Genomic DNA, 20,364 nt, shown 5'->3' on the forward strand with positions numbered 1-20,364 from the left:
GAAATTTACAAATTCTATGTTATTCAATCATGGATTTTAAAAAATTTATTAAAATTCACTGTTATTGAACTGATGATTTAAAAATCTACTTTAAAATCCATTAAAATCTCTTGTTATTGAACTAATGATTTAAAAATCTACTTTAAAATCCACTGTTATTCAAAACAGTTTTGTGGATTAGGATTTTAATAACTTTTAGGATTCTGGAGGATTTGTTTAGTTAAAAATACAGAAATACAAATCTCATGGTTTTAGGTGGGATTTGAAAGAATTTTACAGAAAATCATAAGAACTTCTCTAAAATCTATCAAAATTCTAAATTTCCTAAATACCATCAAATTCTCCAAAATCATGGTTTGAATACACCCCCCATATGAGATTTAGTATTAAACTTTGAGTGATTTTAAAATATTTCATTACATAAAAAAGGAAAATTTGACTTCAATCTCTTCAACATACCTAACTATTCTATTACATAAAAAGTATTCCATTACATAAAAATTGGCATGAAGGAGTAATGATGGGATCGAAGAGATCATTTACATCATTGAGAGTTTAGAAAGAAAGCAAAGTTTACCTAAGTGAAGTATTCTTAAGAGAGGCCAAGTGTACACTCTTTTGCCTAAATGTACACTTGGCCTCTCTTTTCATATGTGGTTCATTTTGGATAGGAAGGGGGTTACCAGTTGGACTCTCCTCATCTCACTCTTCCTTCTCTTCTCTTCCAGCTGATCAGGAATCCTTTGTTATGAAAATTGATACTGAGATATATATAACCCCACAAGAATGTATTTTGCTCATAACAATGAGGGAAAATTTGAAATTTGGGGAGGTCAGCTGACCCCTCTTTCCTGCATGTAGGTCCGCCACTGGAGTGATATAATATGACAGAAAAGAATACTAAATAGTAGTATTAAGATAACCAACATCGATTTGTAGTTATATAAACTTGTATAGTGCAACCTGTTGGCAACCACTACGGCAACATCACATACATTCTGAGAAGCATCAATCTTCTAACAAGGTCTGGACTCTGGAACATACTCACGGCCGACGCCGGCGAGCTGGCTTTGAGTTATAAACAACATCACTTTCCATACATTTATAAACAAATTAGTTATACTTATACATAATCAATATCTTCTTTATAAAAAAAAAAATCAATTTATAGATCAATTAAAAAATATATTTACAAGTACTGGGTGAAAAAAAACTTAAAAACTGATGACAGCTCTTCTAACTCAAAGCCACGCTAACAAAAAAAAAAAAAAAAACAGGCCGGCACGTCGAATAAACACAATAATTGTTAACATGGAGTTCTATTTTCTCAATCTTAGAGATAATCAATATTCGTATCATTTAGATTTGTCACAAATAATAATATTATAAAATGAACACAAATCATAACATAATTTATATATACATCTACTTGAAGTAGATAACAGGAGTATTAGAGCATCATTAGTGGAGTAACCCTCCTAAATTACTAACATATTAATTAATAATATAATTAATATTAAATTAATTAAAGCAATTCTAAGAGAACTTTAGCAAAAACATACCTCCACTAGAGAACCCAAAGAAGGTTGTTCAATTAACAAAATTTTACAAATTATTTATGTTATTTATACAAAATCATCCCTCCATATGCTTGATAGATTTTTCTGGTTGCATTTGTACCAATATGCAAGTCTACGTACCAGTTAGCATAGTGAACCTGCTGCTGCTTCTCCATCCATCTTAACAATCTGCTGCTTCTCTTCATCTACGTACCAGTTAAGATAGTGAACCTTTTAGATTTTTGTAGCAAGCACTGGTCGAACGGGATGAACAAAACAAGCCTTTCACGAGAGAGCTCAGACTTGGGTAGGCCATTCAAAATGCAGGCTTCCGAGACAATGAACAGACCAGCTGCTTTGGCTTGTTTACGGAACTCAGAAACTACCAATTGATGGCACTTCTATGCATTTGATACTTTGGTTCAGACCACTTGAGATATATATAACACATGAGCTATGGGAGGAAAAATGATAGTGTCAGTTACCTTCAACGGGTCTAGTTTGTGAGATAAAACTGACAACAATGGTGTAAGCTGCGATCGAAAGCTAGGAACGTCCAGGACTGATCTCATTCGGAAGCATAGCACGTACAAGATTGCCTACAGTCACAGAAAAAGTAACAAATTTAAATCATCAGTGTTAGGGGAGAAAACAAAACTCAACAGTCAACAGTGTCGCTCTGTGTAGCACCACATCTCAAGAACCTTTGCATATATCATCCCTAACATCAAACATGTGACAGAGGACTAACCAGACATCCCTAATATCTTAACCTTTTTGAGCAAAACATGTTCTTTCTTTCAAACACAATTGCACAACATATAAAGTAACTAACCTATTTGCAGAGAGAAAGAACTAAACGACAATAACAAAAGCTTCAATGAAAGGATTTGAAGCTTAGCAAACGTGACACAATGCATTTGCCACAATCATCTCCATGAGCATCAACTCACTAACTTCCTCCTCTACGTCTTCACCAGTTTATCCAGCTTCTCTGTTACAGGATAAACTAATATCTAGAGGATTCTGGCTTAAAGGTTTGAGCACCGGCTTGATGACGTTCCATCTGTAGAGACAATTGCCAAATTAGCATATCAATCTCAATTTCAATTTCAATTCCTCGTTTGATGCACATAAATAAAACCAAAGACTTACCAGACATAAAGTATGGAAGCAATCTCTTATAACGTCGTTTGAAGTAACTCCTCTGCTTCTACATTTCTTAATCCACAAGCATGAGCTTTGATTCCATATTTTCACCACAAACAAAAAAACTAAATCATCATCCATAATTCTTGTAATTATGATCCAAGTCTAACAGATGCTTAAAAGATCAAAGAAACTTACTGTTCGAATCCGGACATTTGCAACGAGATATATGGTATTGTTCTTCCTTGCTTCGGTTTCTTCTTTGCCGTTTAATTCGCTGTCGTCGGTGGAGTTCGGACTCGGAGAGGAGATGCGTCTGAGACGCAGATCCTTGATGGTGACTCGCGGAGGATACATTCGATCGGTTTTTTTTCCTAAGAGTGATGGTGATGAGATGCGAGTCGCTGGTGGTTCAGTGATTTTTTAGTAGCGAGGATCTCTGTAGCTGAAGGAGACGAGAATCGCATCCTCTTCCGTTGGTTTGGTTCCACCAAAGCTTGAAGCTTCGTCGACTGAGAGAGAGAGAAGAGTTTTTTTAATATTTTATTAGGCAGAGTATCGGTTGCTCCAATGGCTTCCCACAGTATCGATACTCTGCTTGATGGACTCAAAAATGGATTTTTTATTCACAAATGGGGTCCAAATGTGAGAGTAACTCACAGAGTATTCCCCAGTAAAGATGGTCTTAGATCTTGAATCCCACATTCCACTTTCTTTAAGGTATTCATGGTATCTAGAGAACTCCGGCTTAGCCGTTGCTTTCTTCTTGCTACGGCGGCGATAACCATCAAATAAACTAAAGATCGGATGGCTCAACTTGCTTGTCACCACTGTTTTATTTGGTTTTTTGCTTGGAAGCTTTTCCAAGATCACAGGAAAGTCTCCACCAAGCCTTATCGATGGAGCATAGTACGGAACGCTAGTTGACCTCCTCAGCTTTGCTCCGAGTAAGCTAAAGGTGGAATCATCGCTTACACGCTCGTATCCGCTGCGACGACTTCTTGTCCTTGTGCTTAGGGTTCTTATCATTTGCATATCTGGATTAGTTTTCTTTTTGTTTGGTATATCAAGGTTTAAAATTCTTGGAAGAGAGGAGAGTTAAGATGGTAATGGTGATGATGAGAAAGAGATAGACGTCAAGAGAAAGTTATTGTTTGTTTGTGGTTATTGTAAAGAGAGAGTTCCCGATCGATTGTCTTTATATAGTTTTGTAGACATAATTTGAAAATTGTAGGGACGAACAACGAGTGTGCATTATTAAAGTTAGCTAGCCAATTTGGAAAATTCAAACTTCACCGGTCGTATCTCTTTTCTATTAGTATTATACAAAGAGTAGGAATTGCGATGCATGATAAACGTTGTGTTAACAATAGAATAAACACAGAGACTTGGTTTTTATAATTAAGAAACACAGACCTATAAATTTACGTGTCTATAAAATACTCAATAAACAAAAGAAATGGCCAACGAGCACATGGTTGATGCCTTGATGGGTTAATATATTAGTACATTACGTAACCTGATTATTGTAATTCATGATCAGCTACAAAGCTAAAAAAACATGATGTGTTAAATATATATATATATATATATATATATATATGTGGACCAATCTTTTACATATCCAAATGAGTCAAAAGCATCAGTTTGCTTTCAGGTCGTTGGAACTTGGAATCTGCTTAAGTAGTGGTAACTAGAGATTAGAGAACTTGTCTTTTTGACCGGAACAGAGCAGGGTCAAGTTGCCCCAGGACGTGGCATACGACAGGGGGATCCACTGAATGGAACAGAGCAGGGTCAACTAGAGAAGACAACGTGGCATACACCTATCTGCTGAATGGAACAGAGCAGGGTCAAGTTGCCCCAGGACGTGGCATACGACAGGAGGATCCACTGTCGCCATACATCTTCATCCTCTGTAGCGAAGTGTTGTCTGGACTATGTGCAAAGGCTCAACTAGAGAAGGTCCTACAAGGTGTCAAAGTGTCAAAGTGTCAAAGTGTCAAAGAATGGCCCCTGGGTGAATCATCTCCTATTTGCAGACGACACCATGTTCTTCTGTCGCTCTGACCAACAAAGCTGTGAAGCATTGATGAACATCCTGCGAAAGTATGAAGCTGCATCAGGCCAAATGATCAACAAAGCAAAATCCGCTGTCACATTCTCAAACAAAACTGATGAAAATACTAGAAACAAGGCGAAACAGACATTGGGAATACAACAGGGTGGCGGCCTTGGGAAATATCTGGGTTTACCTGAAGGTTTTGGGGGCAAGAAGAAGGATCTGTTCAATAATATTGTGGACAGGATCAATCAGCGTGCAAAAAGTTGGTCATCGAGACTCCTCTCGACGGCAGGCAAGACTACAATGCTTAAATCCGTGCTTGCTGCTATGCCAACACACACCATGTCCTGCTTTAAGATACCAGGCTCCCTTTGTAGAAGAATCCAATCTGCGCTTACAAGGTTCTGGTGGGACTCCAACCCGGATAAGAAGAGAATGTGCTGGATCTCCTGGGATAAGATGACGAAACCAAAGAGAGAGGGAGGATTAGGATTCAGAGATATCTCAGTTTTTAATGATGCTTTACTGGCAAAAGTAAGTTGGAGAATTCTTACCAGACCATAGTGCCTTCTGGCCAGAGTTCTGCTTAGCAAATACTGCCAACAAGCTTCGTTCCTGCCTCTGCATCCCATGGCTGGAGGGGAATCTGCATTGGACGTGACCTTCTGAAAACCAACTTGGGAAAAGCCATAGGTTCTGGAGAATCTACTCCGATTTGGACTGAACCATGGTTGTCTCTGGCTGAATCCGTAGTACCAATGGGACCTGCTCCAGCCAATAGCAGCAAGCTGGTAGTCGCAGACCTTTTTCACTCTAACACCAAGGAGTGGGATGAGACAAAGATACGGCTCACACTTCCGCAGTATGAGGACCAAATTCTGTCAATCAAACCTAGTAAGCTTGGAGCTTCAGACCGCTTCTTATGGCTCCCCACACCATCTGGCGAATACTCTGCTAAATCTGGGTATCAAACAACCAGGAGTTTAGCAAATGAACCAGAACCTCAATCAGACCCAACCAATGACTTTAACTGGGAAAAAGATATATGGAAGGTTAAGTGCTTACCAAAAATAAAGTTCTTCCTCTGGAAAGCTCTGAGGAATGCCCTGCCTACGGGTGAAAACCTTAAGAATAGAGGGATTAACCCCACCGCAATCTGCGCTTTCTGTGGTCAAGAGGAAACTAGTGTTCATCTGTTCTTCCACTGCCAATTCGCTCAACAGATTTGGTGCAAAGCTCCGTTAGTGCCTCCATTTGACCCCACCCGAATATCCAATCTCAGAATGGGACTTGAGCTACTTGGTAAATTGAAGTGCCTGCCTCCAGTCGGGATTACAGATGGATCCCTTGGAGCCTGGATCCTCTGGATAATATGGAAGACACACAATAAGCTAATCTTTGAACAGAAATCGGTCTCAAGCTTGGATGCGGTTTCCCAAGCCATTGCTTTTGCCAGAGAATGGCGGATCGCGCAGGATCTACAGATCAAACCCTCACCCAAGCAAAGGACGCAAGCCATGAGAGAGCTGAATGCGGGACTTACCCACTGCTTCACTGATGCGGCTTGGAATGAGGAATCGAAAACGGCGGGACTTGGATGGTTGTTCCTGGATCCAATTACGAAGGTTGAGATCAAGGGCTCTGACACAGCTTCACACATTCTCTCCCCCCTTCTTGCGGAAGCACTCGCGATGAATCGTGCTATCCAACATGCAACAGATCTAGGATACCAAAAACTTTCTTTTGCTTCAGATTCGCAGACGCTAATCAAAGCTACAAACAAGGAGATCCCCCACAAGGAGATCCACGGGATTCTACACGACATCCTTCAAAGATCCATGAATTTCGATGAGATTAGCTTCAGTTTCGTCCCTCGGGAGATGAATAGGAGAGCAGATGAGATCGCAAAAAACGCTTTAAATTCTTTGTCTTTAATTTCTCAGTTATGTGGTACAACCACCGATCAAAACTTAAGTCTTGTAACTACTGAACCGAGGCTTACCGGCCCGGTTTAGGCTTATTTATAACAAGATTTGGATTGACAAAAAAAAAAAGAGAACTTGTCTTTTTGACCGGGAAATTGTATATTGTATTTAACTTGGCTAGTTTGTTTCCCAGAAAGATTCGATAAAATATAAAGAATATGAAATCTATACTATTAAAAGGGTTACAAGGCAAAATGAATCCTGAAATATATGACAGAAAATGACTCTGAATAAATTAAAAAGCATACAATACAAAAGGGACATTAAAGTAAATTTGATAATAAAAATGCACGGATCCTATATGCTCTGGATTAATTATGTTCGGATCATGTATTAACTGTTCAAAGCTGTTTTTCATACTCCTGTATCCAAACAGAATCGAAACAAGCATCTGCAATAAAATTCAAAAAAGGTAAGTAGTTTTGCGTAAACAATTTAAGGAAACAATAATTTTGATATTTATGTATATGTTTAATTCGGGCAATTAATTTCGAAATTGTATATATGTAAACTTATTTAATTTGATTTTATATTTTGAGATATATCCGAAAACAAGAAATTATGATGTTACCTAATATACAACATCATCTAGATGTTTATAGAAATAATTTAAACCGGTATCTATTAAAATCGAGCAATTAAATACAAAATTGTATATATGTAGAAAAATATAATTTGGTTATATATTGTGAGATATCTGTAAAAAATATTTATGATTTTATATTATGATTTCAAACATATGTATTACATATATACAGTATGTTTAAATCTTGGATACTGAATTAAGATATACATACGTTTGAAACTACTTATAACTTATCATTTTATCAATGCATAAATGTGCGGATCCGAAAACATGTTACAACTAAAGTAAAACAAAAGTATTTTAAATATGTTTTTTTTTTCTTCAGCTTATCTAACATAAGCATGTACAAAACAAGAGATAAAAGAATGTTAACTGACATGGCATGTATGTGTGATTCTATTAACTGAATGTTTCAAAGAAATTATTTTTCTTCATCAAATACTTTATTTTGTTTTGAATCAAACTATTACGTGTTTGTGTGCTAAATATGTAGGAACATGATTTTGAGGAAATGAGAAAAGAATAATGGGACGGAAACGGGATGGAAGGAGGAATAAGATGAGATTAAAAAATTTCAAAAATCAAAATCCAGGATCATGTTAGAATTAAAATAAATTAATGCTTCCAATATATTATGTAACATATCAATTTATCTAACACAAAAATGTCAAAAAAATATTCAAAAGAAAATGAAAAAACATTAAACTATGTTCTATAATAGATAAAAAAAAAAAAAAAAAAAAAAAAAAATCAACCATAGTTATGAGACATATACAGGACATGATGGATTTTATGTCCTAAATTAGACATACCATCTTTCTGTTACTATTTTTTAATATAATTGTTTTTACTGATAACAAAAACAAATTTGATTATTTTTTTGTCTAAACCGAATTAAAAATAAATCAAATACTAAACTGATACAAAAAAGTTTGGATTATGAATGTTAATAACATTTATTAAAAATATGTTTAAAAAACATAATCTGCATGTACGTAATAAATTATAAATGTGTTAGTAAATTTAGTTTTTAAAATCAACCCCGCACGTATGTGCGGGTCCGAATCTAGTATATGCGTAAAAGTAATACACACAAATACACAATAGCTTCAGGTTTGTTCATCGACTAAAAAATAATGTAAATTCTGCATACACTTTCCAAGTTTGAAAAAATAACTTAATATTTTGTTTCAGTAGGAAAATTGCTCATGGAAACCGATACTAATTTCCTGAACCTTTGAAACCCCAACTTTTGTACGATTTAAGATAGGGAAATTACCTAGAATATTACATAAAAATAGGTTTATTACTAGAATAACACATCTAGATTTTCGACTTACTCAAACAATACATAAAAGTTTGATTATTACTTCTAAACCAAGGTTGTGTGTTTTATTACGGTTTATGCCATTTATAATTAAATTTGGTTGAAAAAAAAACTTGAGGTTTTATGCTTTTGATCTTGAGATCTTATGCTCTTACATTTAAATTGTCTTTGATTTTGAAGAGAAAGAAACACAAAAAAAACTTGAATGATCGATTTGTGTTTTTTTGGATTCTCTTAAATTTGGGTGGACAAAAAACATCATATTGATTCTTTCTGATTTGATTCACTTTCTCTCTCAAGAACAAAGTTTTAGATCTAGTTTTTATTTTGTCTGAGTTATCGGAGAAGATATTATCGGTGAGTTCGAGAATCAGTGAGTTCACCGGAGAAGAAATTATCGGTGAGTTCGATAATCGTAACTAGCGGTAGATTAAAAAGCCTCGCTGGTACAGTTCCGTTGAGAAGATTCTTGACGATTCTGATTTTGTTTAAGGACTTGCATTTACCAAGCTCTTCTGGGATTGGACCGAAGAAGAAGTTGTTAGAGAGTATCAACATCTCTAGCTTCTCGCCTCTGCATAAATCCATGGGGATAAGTCCGGTGAGGTGGTTGTAAGAAACATCAAGCTTTTTCAGATTCCCGTTCCGGCCAAGATTCGTCTCTGTTCTTGAACTGTTCAATAGGGATTTGTAAGTTTTAATCGGTCTCACATCTAACAGCGTCGTTGGATTGTGTTTTCTGTGATTGATTTAGAGATAAAAGCAGTTCTTTTAGCTCTTTGCTTTAGATATGTTTCCTGATATATGTGAGCTTCATCTTTCTTGTAGGTTTATGTGAAAAGCGCCCTTCTCCCACACTCTCCACATGCCTGTCTCAAGTAATTATTCTCTACATTTCTCAGTTTTCAAGATCAAAGTTTCTTATACTAGTCAAGAGTTCTTTGTGTGAGTTGTAATTAATGGTCTGGAGTATATAAACTTCCAAGTCAAGATCTGCTTCAGAAAAACAAAGAATGGATTCTATGAATGTGCTTGAACTTAGTTATAAGCATGGATTATTGTGAATGGTGTTGTCACATTGATTATTCATTGACCAATATGAACTTTGGATTTAGCCATAAATTATCTTTGTTAAAAGCTTTGAGAAAGGTGCTTCTTAAAAGGTTATGACATATGCTGTAAATGTGACTTGGTCTTCCTTTTCTTTTGTTGCAGATGGAAAGCTCATTCACATGCAATTTACAACGTACTCAAAAATCTTGAGGCTGATTTCTTTTGTCTGCAGGTTTGTTTTTGTAAATCTTCTTCTTCTTTTTTTTTTTGTTTGGTTAGAATTAAGGTATCCTTTTCTAATGAGACAGAACTCCTCCTTCTCTCTTATTCAATCCACTAGAAAATTTTAGATGTTCATAAATGTTAGTGTTGTTTGTTCATAGTGCCTATGAATTGTGTGTATCAAATGGTGTCTCCACTTGTTTAGTTATATTGTTACAACTTTTGCAGGAAGTAGATGAGTACGATAGCTTTTACAGAAAAAAGATGGAGTCTCTGGGCTATTCTGGGATTTATATTCAGAGAACAGGACAGAGGAATCGTGATGGTTGTGCAATCTTCTACAAGCCAAGCTGGTATGATTAAAACATTGGGCGTGATAAGACTTTTAAACTTGATGCAGAAACATTAATCTGATTGAAGCAACACACTCTTCTTTTGATTTAGTGCAGAGTTGATCACCAAGGAACGGATCGAATATAATGATCTTGTGGACTCAATAAAGGCAGATAGTGTTACGTGCAGCAAACAGAAGATTGAGACATCCAACGAAAGAAAAGGTGATGACAAAGCGAAAGGTAAAATTGTCCTTTTGTGCTGTTTCTTTTATATCTCAACATCATTACCAACTTTTATCTATTGTTCTCTTCACATGTTTCCACAAATCTGCCCCAAACAAAAGATTCTCGAAAAGACAGTCGTGACCTTAATGATCCACTAATGAGACTAAAACGCGATTGTGTTGGAATAATGGCTGCTTTCATAATCAATAAGCCATTTGAGCACATTGTTATTGTGGCAAACACACATCTTTACTGGTACAAAAACTTGTCACCACATTAAATATGATCTTTTTTTACACTCATGTTTCAATTTTCATCTCATGTTTTACTTCTTTCTAGGGATCCGGAATTGGCTGATGTGAAGCTTGCTCAGGCCAAGTATCTACTATCACGACTAGCTGAGCTCAGAACGCTAATATCAGATGAATTTGAGAGCACACCTTCGTTGCTTACATTTCTACTTTTTTTTTGCTCCTTCGATTTGGCGTATTGATTTGATCTTTTCATCGTCGTTAAGAGTTTCTCCTGTAAACAATGGTGAAAGAGGAGATGATACAGATCAATTGAAGCCTGTATTCATTGGAGAGTTTCCTCAATTGTTAGTAATTGGTGCTGGAAAGATGGGGAAGCTTGTAATCAAGCACTTGGTTGCTAAAGGTTGCACCAAAATGGTGGTTGTGAACCGAAGCAAAGAGAAAGTTGCAGCTATCCGCGATGAGTTGTCGTCTGGTGTTGAAATTATTTATAAACCCATCATTCTCTTCCTTCAATCCATCATTCTTGAAAATAAATTAAATTTACGTTGTGGGCAATGGTAAAATCATGGTAAACACAAGAAACGATACTACACATCTCAACTGATAAAAACTCAAAAGTGATGTTATTTAGGGGGACAAAAGGCACAAACTTGTGAAGAAAGCAAGAGAACAATAAATATGCTTTCTTTGTAAGAGAAGAAACATATGACCTGAGACTAAAGAAGAGATTTTGACGAACAGAAAACATAGCCGCAAAACTAGGAATATCCATTGCATAACAGAAGAGAAGATGGCTAAGTATTGCAGAAATTCAAAGACTTATATATATATGCAGAGCACTAAACCTTACTAATATTATCAAAGCTCAAATTAACCAATTCGGAAGAGACTCTTGACTGTATTTATATTTTGGCAGTCTAAAGAGGGCAAAGAGAAGGCGACTCAGTGAGGAAGCTAAGGAAGCTCATGTTGAAGACATATCATCAACTGCACCTTCTACAAGCCAACTCTGATTCTAAGACTAATTAGAGATGAGTTGATATTTTGGGATTTTATAACTTATGAAACTATTGGTTAGGTTATTTTTTTGGATGTAACCCTATGATATTTTGTCTACATTTAACCTAGATAACAATCAATTGTTAACCGTTTGGTTTATCATTTTTTATCGTTGTTAACTGCATCTTCTGTACCCATTATGGATTTTTAAAAAAAAAAAAAAAAATATATATATATATATATATATATTGTATACTATTGTAAAATAACATCTCAATGTATTTGATATAGAGATGTTTGAGAAAAGAAGTGGGTAAGCTTAATGAAGTGATAGATGAGAAATAATATCTACTTAGAAGCTATAAGGAGTAGAAGATGGAGCCTTTGCAGAAGATAAAAGAGTTGCAACAGAGACGAAGGACAGAGATTTGTTTGGTTGTAATTAATAGATTTTTAGGGTGAATGTGAGGTTTTATGTACAACTAGATCACTTAGGTACAATTGAGAAAATTTCAGTATAACTTAACCTACTTGGTGCAACTGTACTAGAGCTATTAAAATAAGTTTAAATATGGATCATGTGAAAACGAAAAAAATAGATTTTTTGGCGGCGGATATCCATTTAAAATCATCACACGTGTGGTAAAATGAACCAAAGACAACAGGATATTAGTAAAAAATTATTTGGTATACACATAATTTATACATAGTTGTCCAGTTGTACTCTCATATTCATAGTTGAACATTTGCATTTTTTTGTATTTCCAGTTGGACTATAATATAAATTATTAATTAGCAGTTGGCCACAAGATTTAACACTATTAATTAGCATGTACAAGGTTTTCATAACACAATATTCATAAAAACTTGGGTTTCACCTCTTTTGCTTCATTTGAGGTAATCACTTACTAAGTCTTCCTTATACTATAAAGAGTGTTTTATGTAAAACGATAGTATGTATTAGAAAGTGATAAATTCTTGTATTGTTGATTAAACATGGTTCTTTAATAGTTCAATATGTAAAGAAATTCGTATAAACCTTAATTATCATTTTCATATTTTAAATATAAATGCAAATCTAAATATATATTTAGTTGTACCTAGTTGAACTGAGTATTATATATTTATGTTATCTAAATATTACCCTCTATAGTTAAAATGTAATTTTGTCTGATTATTATTCATTACCTCTCGAAAATATAATAAATAAATAAACAATTACGAATTACATAGGTTGTTCTAGTAACAACTCTTACTTTTTCTAGCAACATCTCTTACTTGTTCCATTTCCGGTGAACAATTAGCTAGGATTGTAGAAGAAGATATGTTGAAGATGACTACAAAATTACAATAATATCGTTCATTAAAACGGATTTATACACTAAGCAAAAGAACGTTATGTACGTACACTAATCTCAAGAACGTTATGTATGTATGCGTTCATATGTACGTACAAGTTTATATGTACGTACACGTTCGATTTAAGGTTTAATGAACCCAAAATTACCATAATATCCTCGTCTTCTACCTCTAACATATGACTGAAAACCCTAATTTCCCCTGCCTCACTTTATTTTTTCACGACTTATGTCTATTTTTTTTGTTTCACTTGTGGGGTTTTTACTCAACTATTATAGATTTTCGTCTCAACATCTGATTTCTAAATTAAAAACCTATAAAAAGTGAGTAGGAAAAAGACGTTTGCTCCGGCCGACAAACAGAACACTATTGATGAATCTGCTACAAACTTTATTACATGAACACCCATTAATCGGAAGAACAGCAAACGTTTTTAGATCTTCCTCCAATAAGTCTATCGCAACGCTAGACTGTCTTTGCCAGCTCAAACAAATTCGTATTATTCTGGTAAGACTTTACAGCTATCAAAAATGCCTACTAAATCTACCACAGACTAGAAGTCTACCAATACACTACGAAAACTACTTCAAAAAACAAACAATGTATACCAAAAATATCTGTAACCAGCGAAGGCTGTCGAATAAATCTGTCGCAACAGGCCATTAGTTTACCATAAATATCTTCCCACCCTTTTACGTTTATCGCTATACCCACTAAAAACATAAGTCTATCATCAAAGGGCAACTTAATCTACCGAAATCATATATCTTTCGATTTCATCTACGTGGACCGATAAGTGTACCAACACTACAACTAAGTATACCATCTACGTTGACCGATAAGTGTACCAAGACTACAACTAACTGTACCAAAAATATCTGACGTACACCTTTAATCAGTCACCTATATAAATTTACCATCAAAGAATCGGTAGACTTTCTCCCAGTTCCCAATATTTTTTTTTTGCACTAATAGCATTAGCCGTAATTATGTTTTTTCTTAACACTAGTTTCAAGGATAGTATGGGTACAGAGTTTATTCTAATAATTACAAACAATTGTGTGTTACTTTTGTAATAAGGAAGCTTTTATGCAATATTATAGTAACTCTCCCTTTAAGATATTCACATTTAAAAATAGCTTAAATTTTCATTGATCAAAATAAAGCAAAATCTGCAAACACTTGTCAAAATCCTATATATAATAGCAGAGTTTTCTCTCATCTTAGGGTGTCCATGTCAGCATAAATTAACAAATTTATTGGGTTTTATATCAGCCCAAATATAATCTAATTGATCTAAGCCCACTTAAACAGATTGAGTATGATGAAATTAAATCAAAGAGCTGAAGAAAACGTCATCGTCAGTCTTCTAGATCATCTCTCTCCGAAAATCATTTGATTAACGATTATGCTTCTCTAGACTTTTTCTTCGTCAAGGTCCCATGGCTGGGTAAGTCCTTTTTCCTTTATATGATTCCTCCTGATTGCAATTTTGTAGTAGAAAACAAAAGTTTTTAATTTTTTTGAAGTTAAGGACCAAACAGTTTTAGTTTGAAACCTCGCTCTGGATCTGCTGTATCTCCCGAGGTTGCTTTTTCAATATTTATACTCTATACTTTCTAATCGTTCTTTGAAACTGTTGTGCTTTATCTTTGGATTTTTAATTTCATTGCAGAATATTTTTATTGACTCGGCTGGTTCCTAGAAGCTTGCCGGATTTTTGCTTTATCAGAAGCACATGATGGGAATTTGGATAACATGCAATCGTTTCACTAATCTGTGGGTACTTAATACTCATTATCAGTTACTAAATTGATGTACAATGTTTTTGCATCTAGATGAATTTCCTATGCATGATATGACCTGCGTTTTGATATGGATGAAACTCTTTGCAGTATCAATGGTCTCATTTTGTAATGGGAAAAGAGAAAAAAATAAACTGGGAAAAGATGTAAGAAAGCTTCAAAATTGTAGTGAACAACTTAAATTTTACCTGTTTGGAAAGCCTTTCATCTTCTTCTCACTTTATCTTGTTCTGCAATATATATAGTCAAACAAGATGTTTTGAGAATCACTAGCTAGCAGTTTACAATAACAAGAGAAGGAAGTAAATTTATTCTTCTTTCAACCACCCCTAAATGAAAGAGTTTCCTCACCTTTTGGTCCACCACAGTAAATTGATGTATAATGTTTTTGCATCTAGATGAATTTCCTATGCATGATATGTTTTGATATGGATGAAACTCTTTGCAGTATCAATGGTCTCATTTTGTGCCTCTTTCACTATAGGATTTGATTTGAGTTATTATATGCTTCTACTTTGAATGGTCGTGTTAATATAGTGGTGACATTGGCATTGTGAATTATACTGCTAATATATATATATATATATATATATATATATATATTTGTATATGTTCACATTTGTATCGTGTATCTCCATATCATTTGCATTACTGCTTCAATCAAAGTTTGTGAGATTGAATTCTTATTGGCAACTAAGAACATGAATCATCAACAGTCATCTAGCGTTATACACAAGTAAGATTCTTAAATTTATGTATTCATTTCTTTTCTTAACTCCACTACTTGGCTCTCATATCATGCTTGTGATTTTAATTGTCCACTATTGAAACGGAAATTGGAATAAATCATTCTCACTCCACCTTATGTCATTAGCCTTTTCTATAGGACTACTATAAATCCTATCACACCACCCACAAATACAAATTCATCCTTGCATCTTGATACAAAAAAACTGAAACTTTATATTTGAGAAATGTTTGACGAGATGTTGTTGCGGTTCCTGCTGAGACAAACTATGTTAGGGCATCTCCAACCCATCTCTACATTTGCTTTTTAACTCTATTTTAGAGTAAAATCTACTCCAACCCATCTCTATTTCTACCTCTATAATAGAGATCTTTATTTTTTCCTCTATATATAGAGGAACTCTATTTTTTCCTCTATAATAGAGTTGAACTTTTTTATTTATAAAATGGTCCTTGAACTTTTAACACTTTTATATTTATGATCAAAATAAATAAATTATATTTTTAATGGTCCTTAAACTTTTAACACTTTTATTATTTTATATGATGCAATGTATTTTTTTTAATAAATGTGATATTTAAATAATATTTATGAATGTTAGAAATTTAAATAATATCATAATTTTATGAAAGTTTCATAAATACTAAAATAAATGGGTTAGTTTGCACCTTTTATAAGTAAAAAGTATTAATAGTAAAATAAAAAAGGAATCTCTACAGAATATTCTTTTTTAGAGGAAAAAATAGAGATATCCATTGGAGCAAAAGTCACCTCTATTATAGAGTTCTTCTATTTTAGAGGTAAAAATAGGGAAAACCATTGGAGATGGTCTTAGATTTGATGGCTTATGTCTTGGTCGTTCCTCCCAACAAGTTGTTGGCCTTCTACTTCGTTTTGGGATAGCAATCGTTTGGGATCATCACTTCAGCAGGTAAACATGATATTCGTCTCAGATTTTAATTTTGTTGGCTGGATTTATGTTCATGTTCTTCGTTTTCAGTTTATTTGCTTGGAACTTTATGGTTATTGTAAAATCATTTCAGTTTGGTTTATGTTTTGGTGTGATATTGGTTATGGTTTGGTCTGAATCATGCTTTTTTTGTGTCCGTTTCTGTTTTCCAGAACTTGACCAGTTATTTTAATTATGTTGGTTGTTTTTATGTTCATGTTCTTCCTTTCAGTTTATATATATGTTTGGAACTTTTTGGTTATATTAAAATTAGTCTAGTTAGGTTTCTATTTAGGTATGATATTGGTTGTGGTTTGGTCTGAACCATGCTTTTTGCGTCGGTCTCTGTTTTCCAAACCTTGACCAGTTGGTTTATTATTTTCTTTGCTTTGATCTGCAGAACGAAAGCTCAGCAACATGGCATCAAGATTAACAACCCATAATCAAGAAGGATAATGAATTTTTGGGGACAAACCTTCTTTTTCTTGATGAACAGGTTAATCTTCTTACATGTTTTCGTGTATTTGTAATAATCTTCTTACATGTTTTATGTTTTTAGTAGCTAAATGATCATTTTTAAGCTTTATCAACAAAAAGGAAAAACAAATATCGCCAGCCAAGAAATCGAAAACTCACTTACTCTAGGCCCACACAATGAACCGAATTGGACTCTGTCAACTGTCTCCCCAAGACTAATAAGGAATCATCTACAATCAAAACCATAAACAACTACATCATTAATTGCAATCCAAGTCCGTACAACCAAAGTGAAAGCTGGAAATGGAGGATGAATGGATGAAGAAGAAAGAAAGAAATAAAGAAACAGAGCAAAGCCAATGCCGATGCAGATAAAAAAAAAGAATAAGAAGAAAATAATACATAACACTTTCAATTGTGAACAAAAGCAAAAAAACTGAAAAACAAACAAACAAGCCTATCAAATGAGATAAAAAGCTTTGACAATTAACCAAATGGTAAATCAGACAAAATACTACCTACACTATTGCACAGCCAAAAAAAAAAGCTATACAAAATACACGTAAATACCACCTTCATGGGAACATATAATCTCAAATATATTTCTTACACATCACTGATATCAAATACATATAATCAAAAACAAAGAAAAGAAAAACAAAACAAAAAATACATAAAAAGATACATTAGCATCAATACCGGCTAAGCACATGTGCTAATAGTGCAAAAACACTAGGTCCAAAAAAAACATGTGAATTTAAGTAATTTCATAAAGCAGTATATATGTAGGCTTTTATTAATGATATACCATTGAATCTACATAAAATTTAAGCCAAGCCTTATTAGTATACAACCCCGCGCGTTCTCATCTCTATTTAAAAAAATAACTCAATTCTTTTGTTTCGCCTATTTCGTAAAAAAAAATTTTGTTCACTAAACGAATTCTAGACCAAAACCGATACTAATTTACAATGAATAGGATTTGAAAAGATTTTTAAAAATCATCAATTGAATAACAAATGATTTTAAGAATACTCTACAATCTTCTAAAATACAAGTTTAATACCCCCTCTAAAAGAATTCTAGACCAAAACCAATACTAAGAGGGGGTATTGAACTTGTATTTTAAGGGATTTGGTGGGATTTTAATATTTTAGGATTTTGCAAGATTCTATTGAGCTTTTAGAAGATTTTTTATTATTTGTTAGAGTTTTTATATATTTTTTTTAAAAATACTTTGTGATTTGGATAGATTCTTGTTTCAGATTTTGGGAGATTTTAGGATACTTTATAACAAAAGAAAAAAATTGCCTTTAGAACTCAGATGACGATGCTCTCGACTTCTCATCAATTTTTCATGAGACTGACCGTCATTCAATGAGCAAATTCATCGCTTACCTTGTCTATTGGAAGAAGATGAAGTCTATAAGAGCCTAAGAAGCAAATCCAATGTGGAAGTATCGAAACATAAGTAAATGATGGAGGTGTTGTCCTTTGTATGCATTGCTCAGGCTTCATTCAACACTGTTTGCTATCTTCTCTGCAACATTCTCTGTCCCTCTTTCTCTTTCATCTGTTCCATTTGTTTTATACATAGACACTACATTAGATCCAGGTTCTAAGACATACTGTGTTGTCTCTCTTCCTCAGTGATTTTTGCTGCAGCCTGCGGCTTCTTCTGCTATTATTCTTCACTTCTTACGGCGTTTACATAGATGGACATCATCAATTTTGTATTCAGTGTTTCTAACTTGGGTTTTGACGAGTTTATAATGGTTTATTTACATGTAAAGATGATATTAATGATGATTTTTGAGGATCTATGGACAGAAGATAATATAGAACTGTAAGGTTTGTACCAGAATACAAACTACTACTACTCCTGACCAACATTTTCATTACTGTAAAAAGCAAGCAATGTAATCTCTAACCTCCATTTTCAGTTAGTGTATGAACAGAGCTGAATGTATGATTGCCAAAGCTGCCTGTCCTGAATCATCAGAAAAACACCAAACAAGAAATAAAGTAAATTGAACTTAAGTCATAAATATCGAACCAAACCTAAACAAAATTGCTTGGCTTGAGTTACGTAAGTTTCTCTTAGACTAAACTAAACCAAACCAGATGAGTAACAAGAGCTTATTCCTACTAAGTCCATAATGAGTAAGCAAAAATACAAGTAAAGTTACCGCATGGAAATATAAGTCTTACCTCTTAAGGTCCGCAGTACATCTCACTGAGAGTGCCTGAGGGTGTTGGCATGTTTGCAAAGTTGTCAAGTGGGACATATATCATGTCTTGTTGCCCTTGAACTCCTTCTTCTTCTTCCTCCATCCAGTATGTTTCTAGAATCTTCACCATCACATAAACAAGGGACTCATACTCTTATTGAAGAAATCTGAGAAGCAACTTTAGAGGCTTTCTGCAGCTGGACCTTCTGAAGATTCAAATGTCAGAAAAACGTCCAGGTTGGTGTACTTGACTTGATGTGTCTCTTGAAGGCGTTTTGCTTTCGTTTTCCATCATTATCTAATGTTTTAATTCTTATGTGTTTTATACCAGCGATCACTTGCTACTGATCTCCAAAACCTTTCTATGGAGCTTCGCAAGAAACAGTCTACATATTTGAAACGCTTGAGACTGCAAAAAGAGGTATGTTATGACTCTCTGTACATTTCCAATGCTTGAGCGAGCCTTAACTATTTGTGACGCTGAAGTTGCTCATTTGTCGAGTCTCTTGTTCTGTTCTTCACCTGCACTTTTTTTTATATGAACTTTTGTTATGCTCTTGTTAGTTAGGCATGAACACTTACGCTTATAAACAAACTGAGCAAAACGTTTATGGGTTTAACTAGTCAACTGAGCAAGTACGCTTATATATGACTCTGCGAAGAGCTAGAAGATGTGACGAGGTGAGACTTCAATTTTGATTTCCCAAGAAATACAGTTTTTTCTTTTTTTTTATGAAATCCTGTAAAATTCTACCTCAAAGGGTATGATTTTGAAGGAGAGTATTTTTAACTAAAAAACAAATCAAAATCTCCTAAAATCATTTAAAGTAGTAGTTTTTAAAAAAGTTATGATATTTTGAATAACAGTAGATTTTAAGTAAGTTTTATAAATCATTGATTGAATAACAAGGGATTGTAAATTATTTTAAATGATTCTAGATAAATCTAAGTTGAATAACATAGAATTTTAAAAGATTTTTAAAAATCATCAATTGAATAACAATTGATTTTAAGAATACTCTAAAATCTTCTA

At 34.1% G+C, this 20,364-nt stretch overlaps 1 protein-coding gene and 4 long non-coding RNA genes across 10 annotated transcripts; 3 read left to right on the top strand and 2 right to left on the bottom strand.

Annotated features, from left to right (window-relative positions):
* Positions 1-1,502: 1,502 nt before the first annotated feature.
* Positions 1,503-3,879, bottom strand: LOC104747657 (uncharacterized). 2 transcript variants are annotated; one of them, XR_015581597.1, is made up of 5 exons: positions 2,907-3,879; positions 2,715-2,799; positions 2,395-2,625; positions 2,045-2,158; positions 1,503-1,957 (listed from the first exon to the last, which is right to left on the bottom strand). It is a non-coding gene; the product is annotated as an uncharacterized LOC104747657 (long non-coding RNA). The 2 variants fall into 2 exon arrangements; XR_002035513.2 differs by having other exon boundaries at positions 1,503-1,960; positions 2,907-3,868.
* A 5,378-nt stretch (positions 3,880-9,257) lies between these two features.
* On the top strand, positions 9,258-11,319 carry LOC147927301 (carbon catabolite repressor protein 4 homolog 4-like). Its single transcript, XM_087487393.1, has 7 exons — positions 9,258-9,272; positions 9,500-9,549; positions 9,887-9,956; positions 10,175-10,299; positions 10,391-10,521; positions 10,626-10,761; positions 10,846-11,319. Exons 1-7 carry the CDS (start codon positions 9,258-9,260, stop codon positions 10,997-10,999), a joined length of 681 nt encoding a protein of 226 aa, XP_087343519.1. The 3' UTR covers positions 11,000-11,319.
* A 3,131-nt stretch (positions 11,320-14,450) lies between these two features.
* On the top strand, positions 14,451-15,128 carry LOC104747658 (uncharacterized). 5 transcript variants are annotated; one of them, XR_015582694.1, is made up of 3 exons: positions 14,451-14,571; positions 14,797-14,900; positions 15,017-15,128. It is a non-coding gene; the product is annotated as an uncharacterized LOC104747658 (long non-coding RNA). The 5 variants fall into 5 exon arrangements; XR_015582693.1 differs by adding an exon at positions 14,651-14,708 and having other exon boundaries at positions 14,467-14,571; positions 14,797-15,116; XR_015582696.1 differs by adding an exon at positions 14,656-14,708 and having other exon boundaries at positions 14,469-14,571; positions 14,797-15,018.
* A 1-nt stretch (position 15,129) lies between these two features.
* Positions 15,130-17,230, top strand: LOC147927302 (uncharacterized). Its single transcript, XR_015582697.1, has 2 exons — positions 15,130-16,605; positions 17,024-17,230. It is a non-coding gene; the product is annotated as an uncharacterized LOC147927302 (long non-coding RNA).
* Positions 17,231-18,387: 1,157 nt separating this feature from the next.
* LOC147927303 (uncharacterized) lies at positions 18,388-20,060 on the bottom strand. The gene is made up of 2 exons (XR_015581545.1): positions 19,312-20,060; positions 18,388-19,090 (listed from the first exon to the last, which is right to left on the bottom strand). It is a non-coding gene; the product is annotated as an uncharacterized LOC147927303 (long non-coding RNA).
* Between the last annotated feature and the right edge of the window lie 304 nt (positions 20,061-20,364).

The sequence above is a fragment of the Camelina sativa genome, chromosome 15, assembly GCF_030686135.1.
Source record: "Camelina sativa cultivar CO46 ecotype springtype chromosome 15, ASM3068613v1".
Lineage (NCBI taxonomy): Eukaryota > Viridiplantae > Streptophyta > Magnoliopsida > Brassicales > Brassicaceae > Camelina > Camelina sativa.

What these genes read in the sequence shown, in the direction of transcription:
- LOC147927301 (XM_087487393.1), top strand. An exon ending in ATCTTCTACAAGCCAAGCTG is followed by an intron (nt 10,300 to 10,390) that starts GTATGATTAAAA and finishes CTTTTGATTTAG; the next exon opens with TGCAGAGTTGATCACCAAGG. An exon ending in GCAAACACACATCTTTACTG is followed by an intron (nt 10,762 to 10,845) that starts GTACAAAAACTT and finishes ACTTCTTTCTAG; the next exon opens with GGATCCGGAATTGGCTGATG.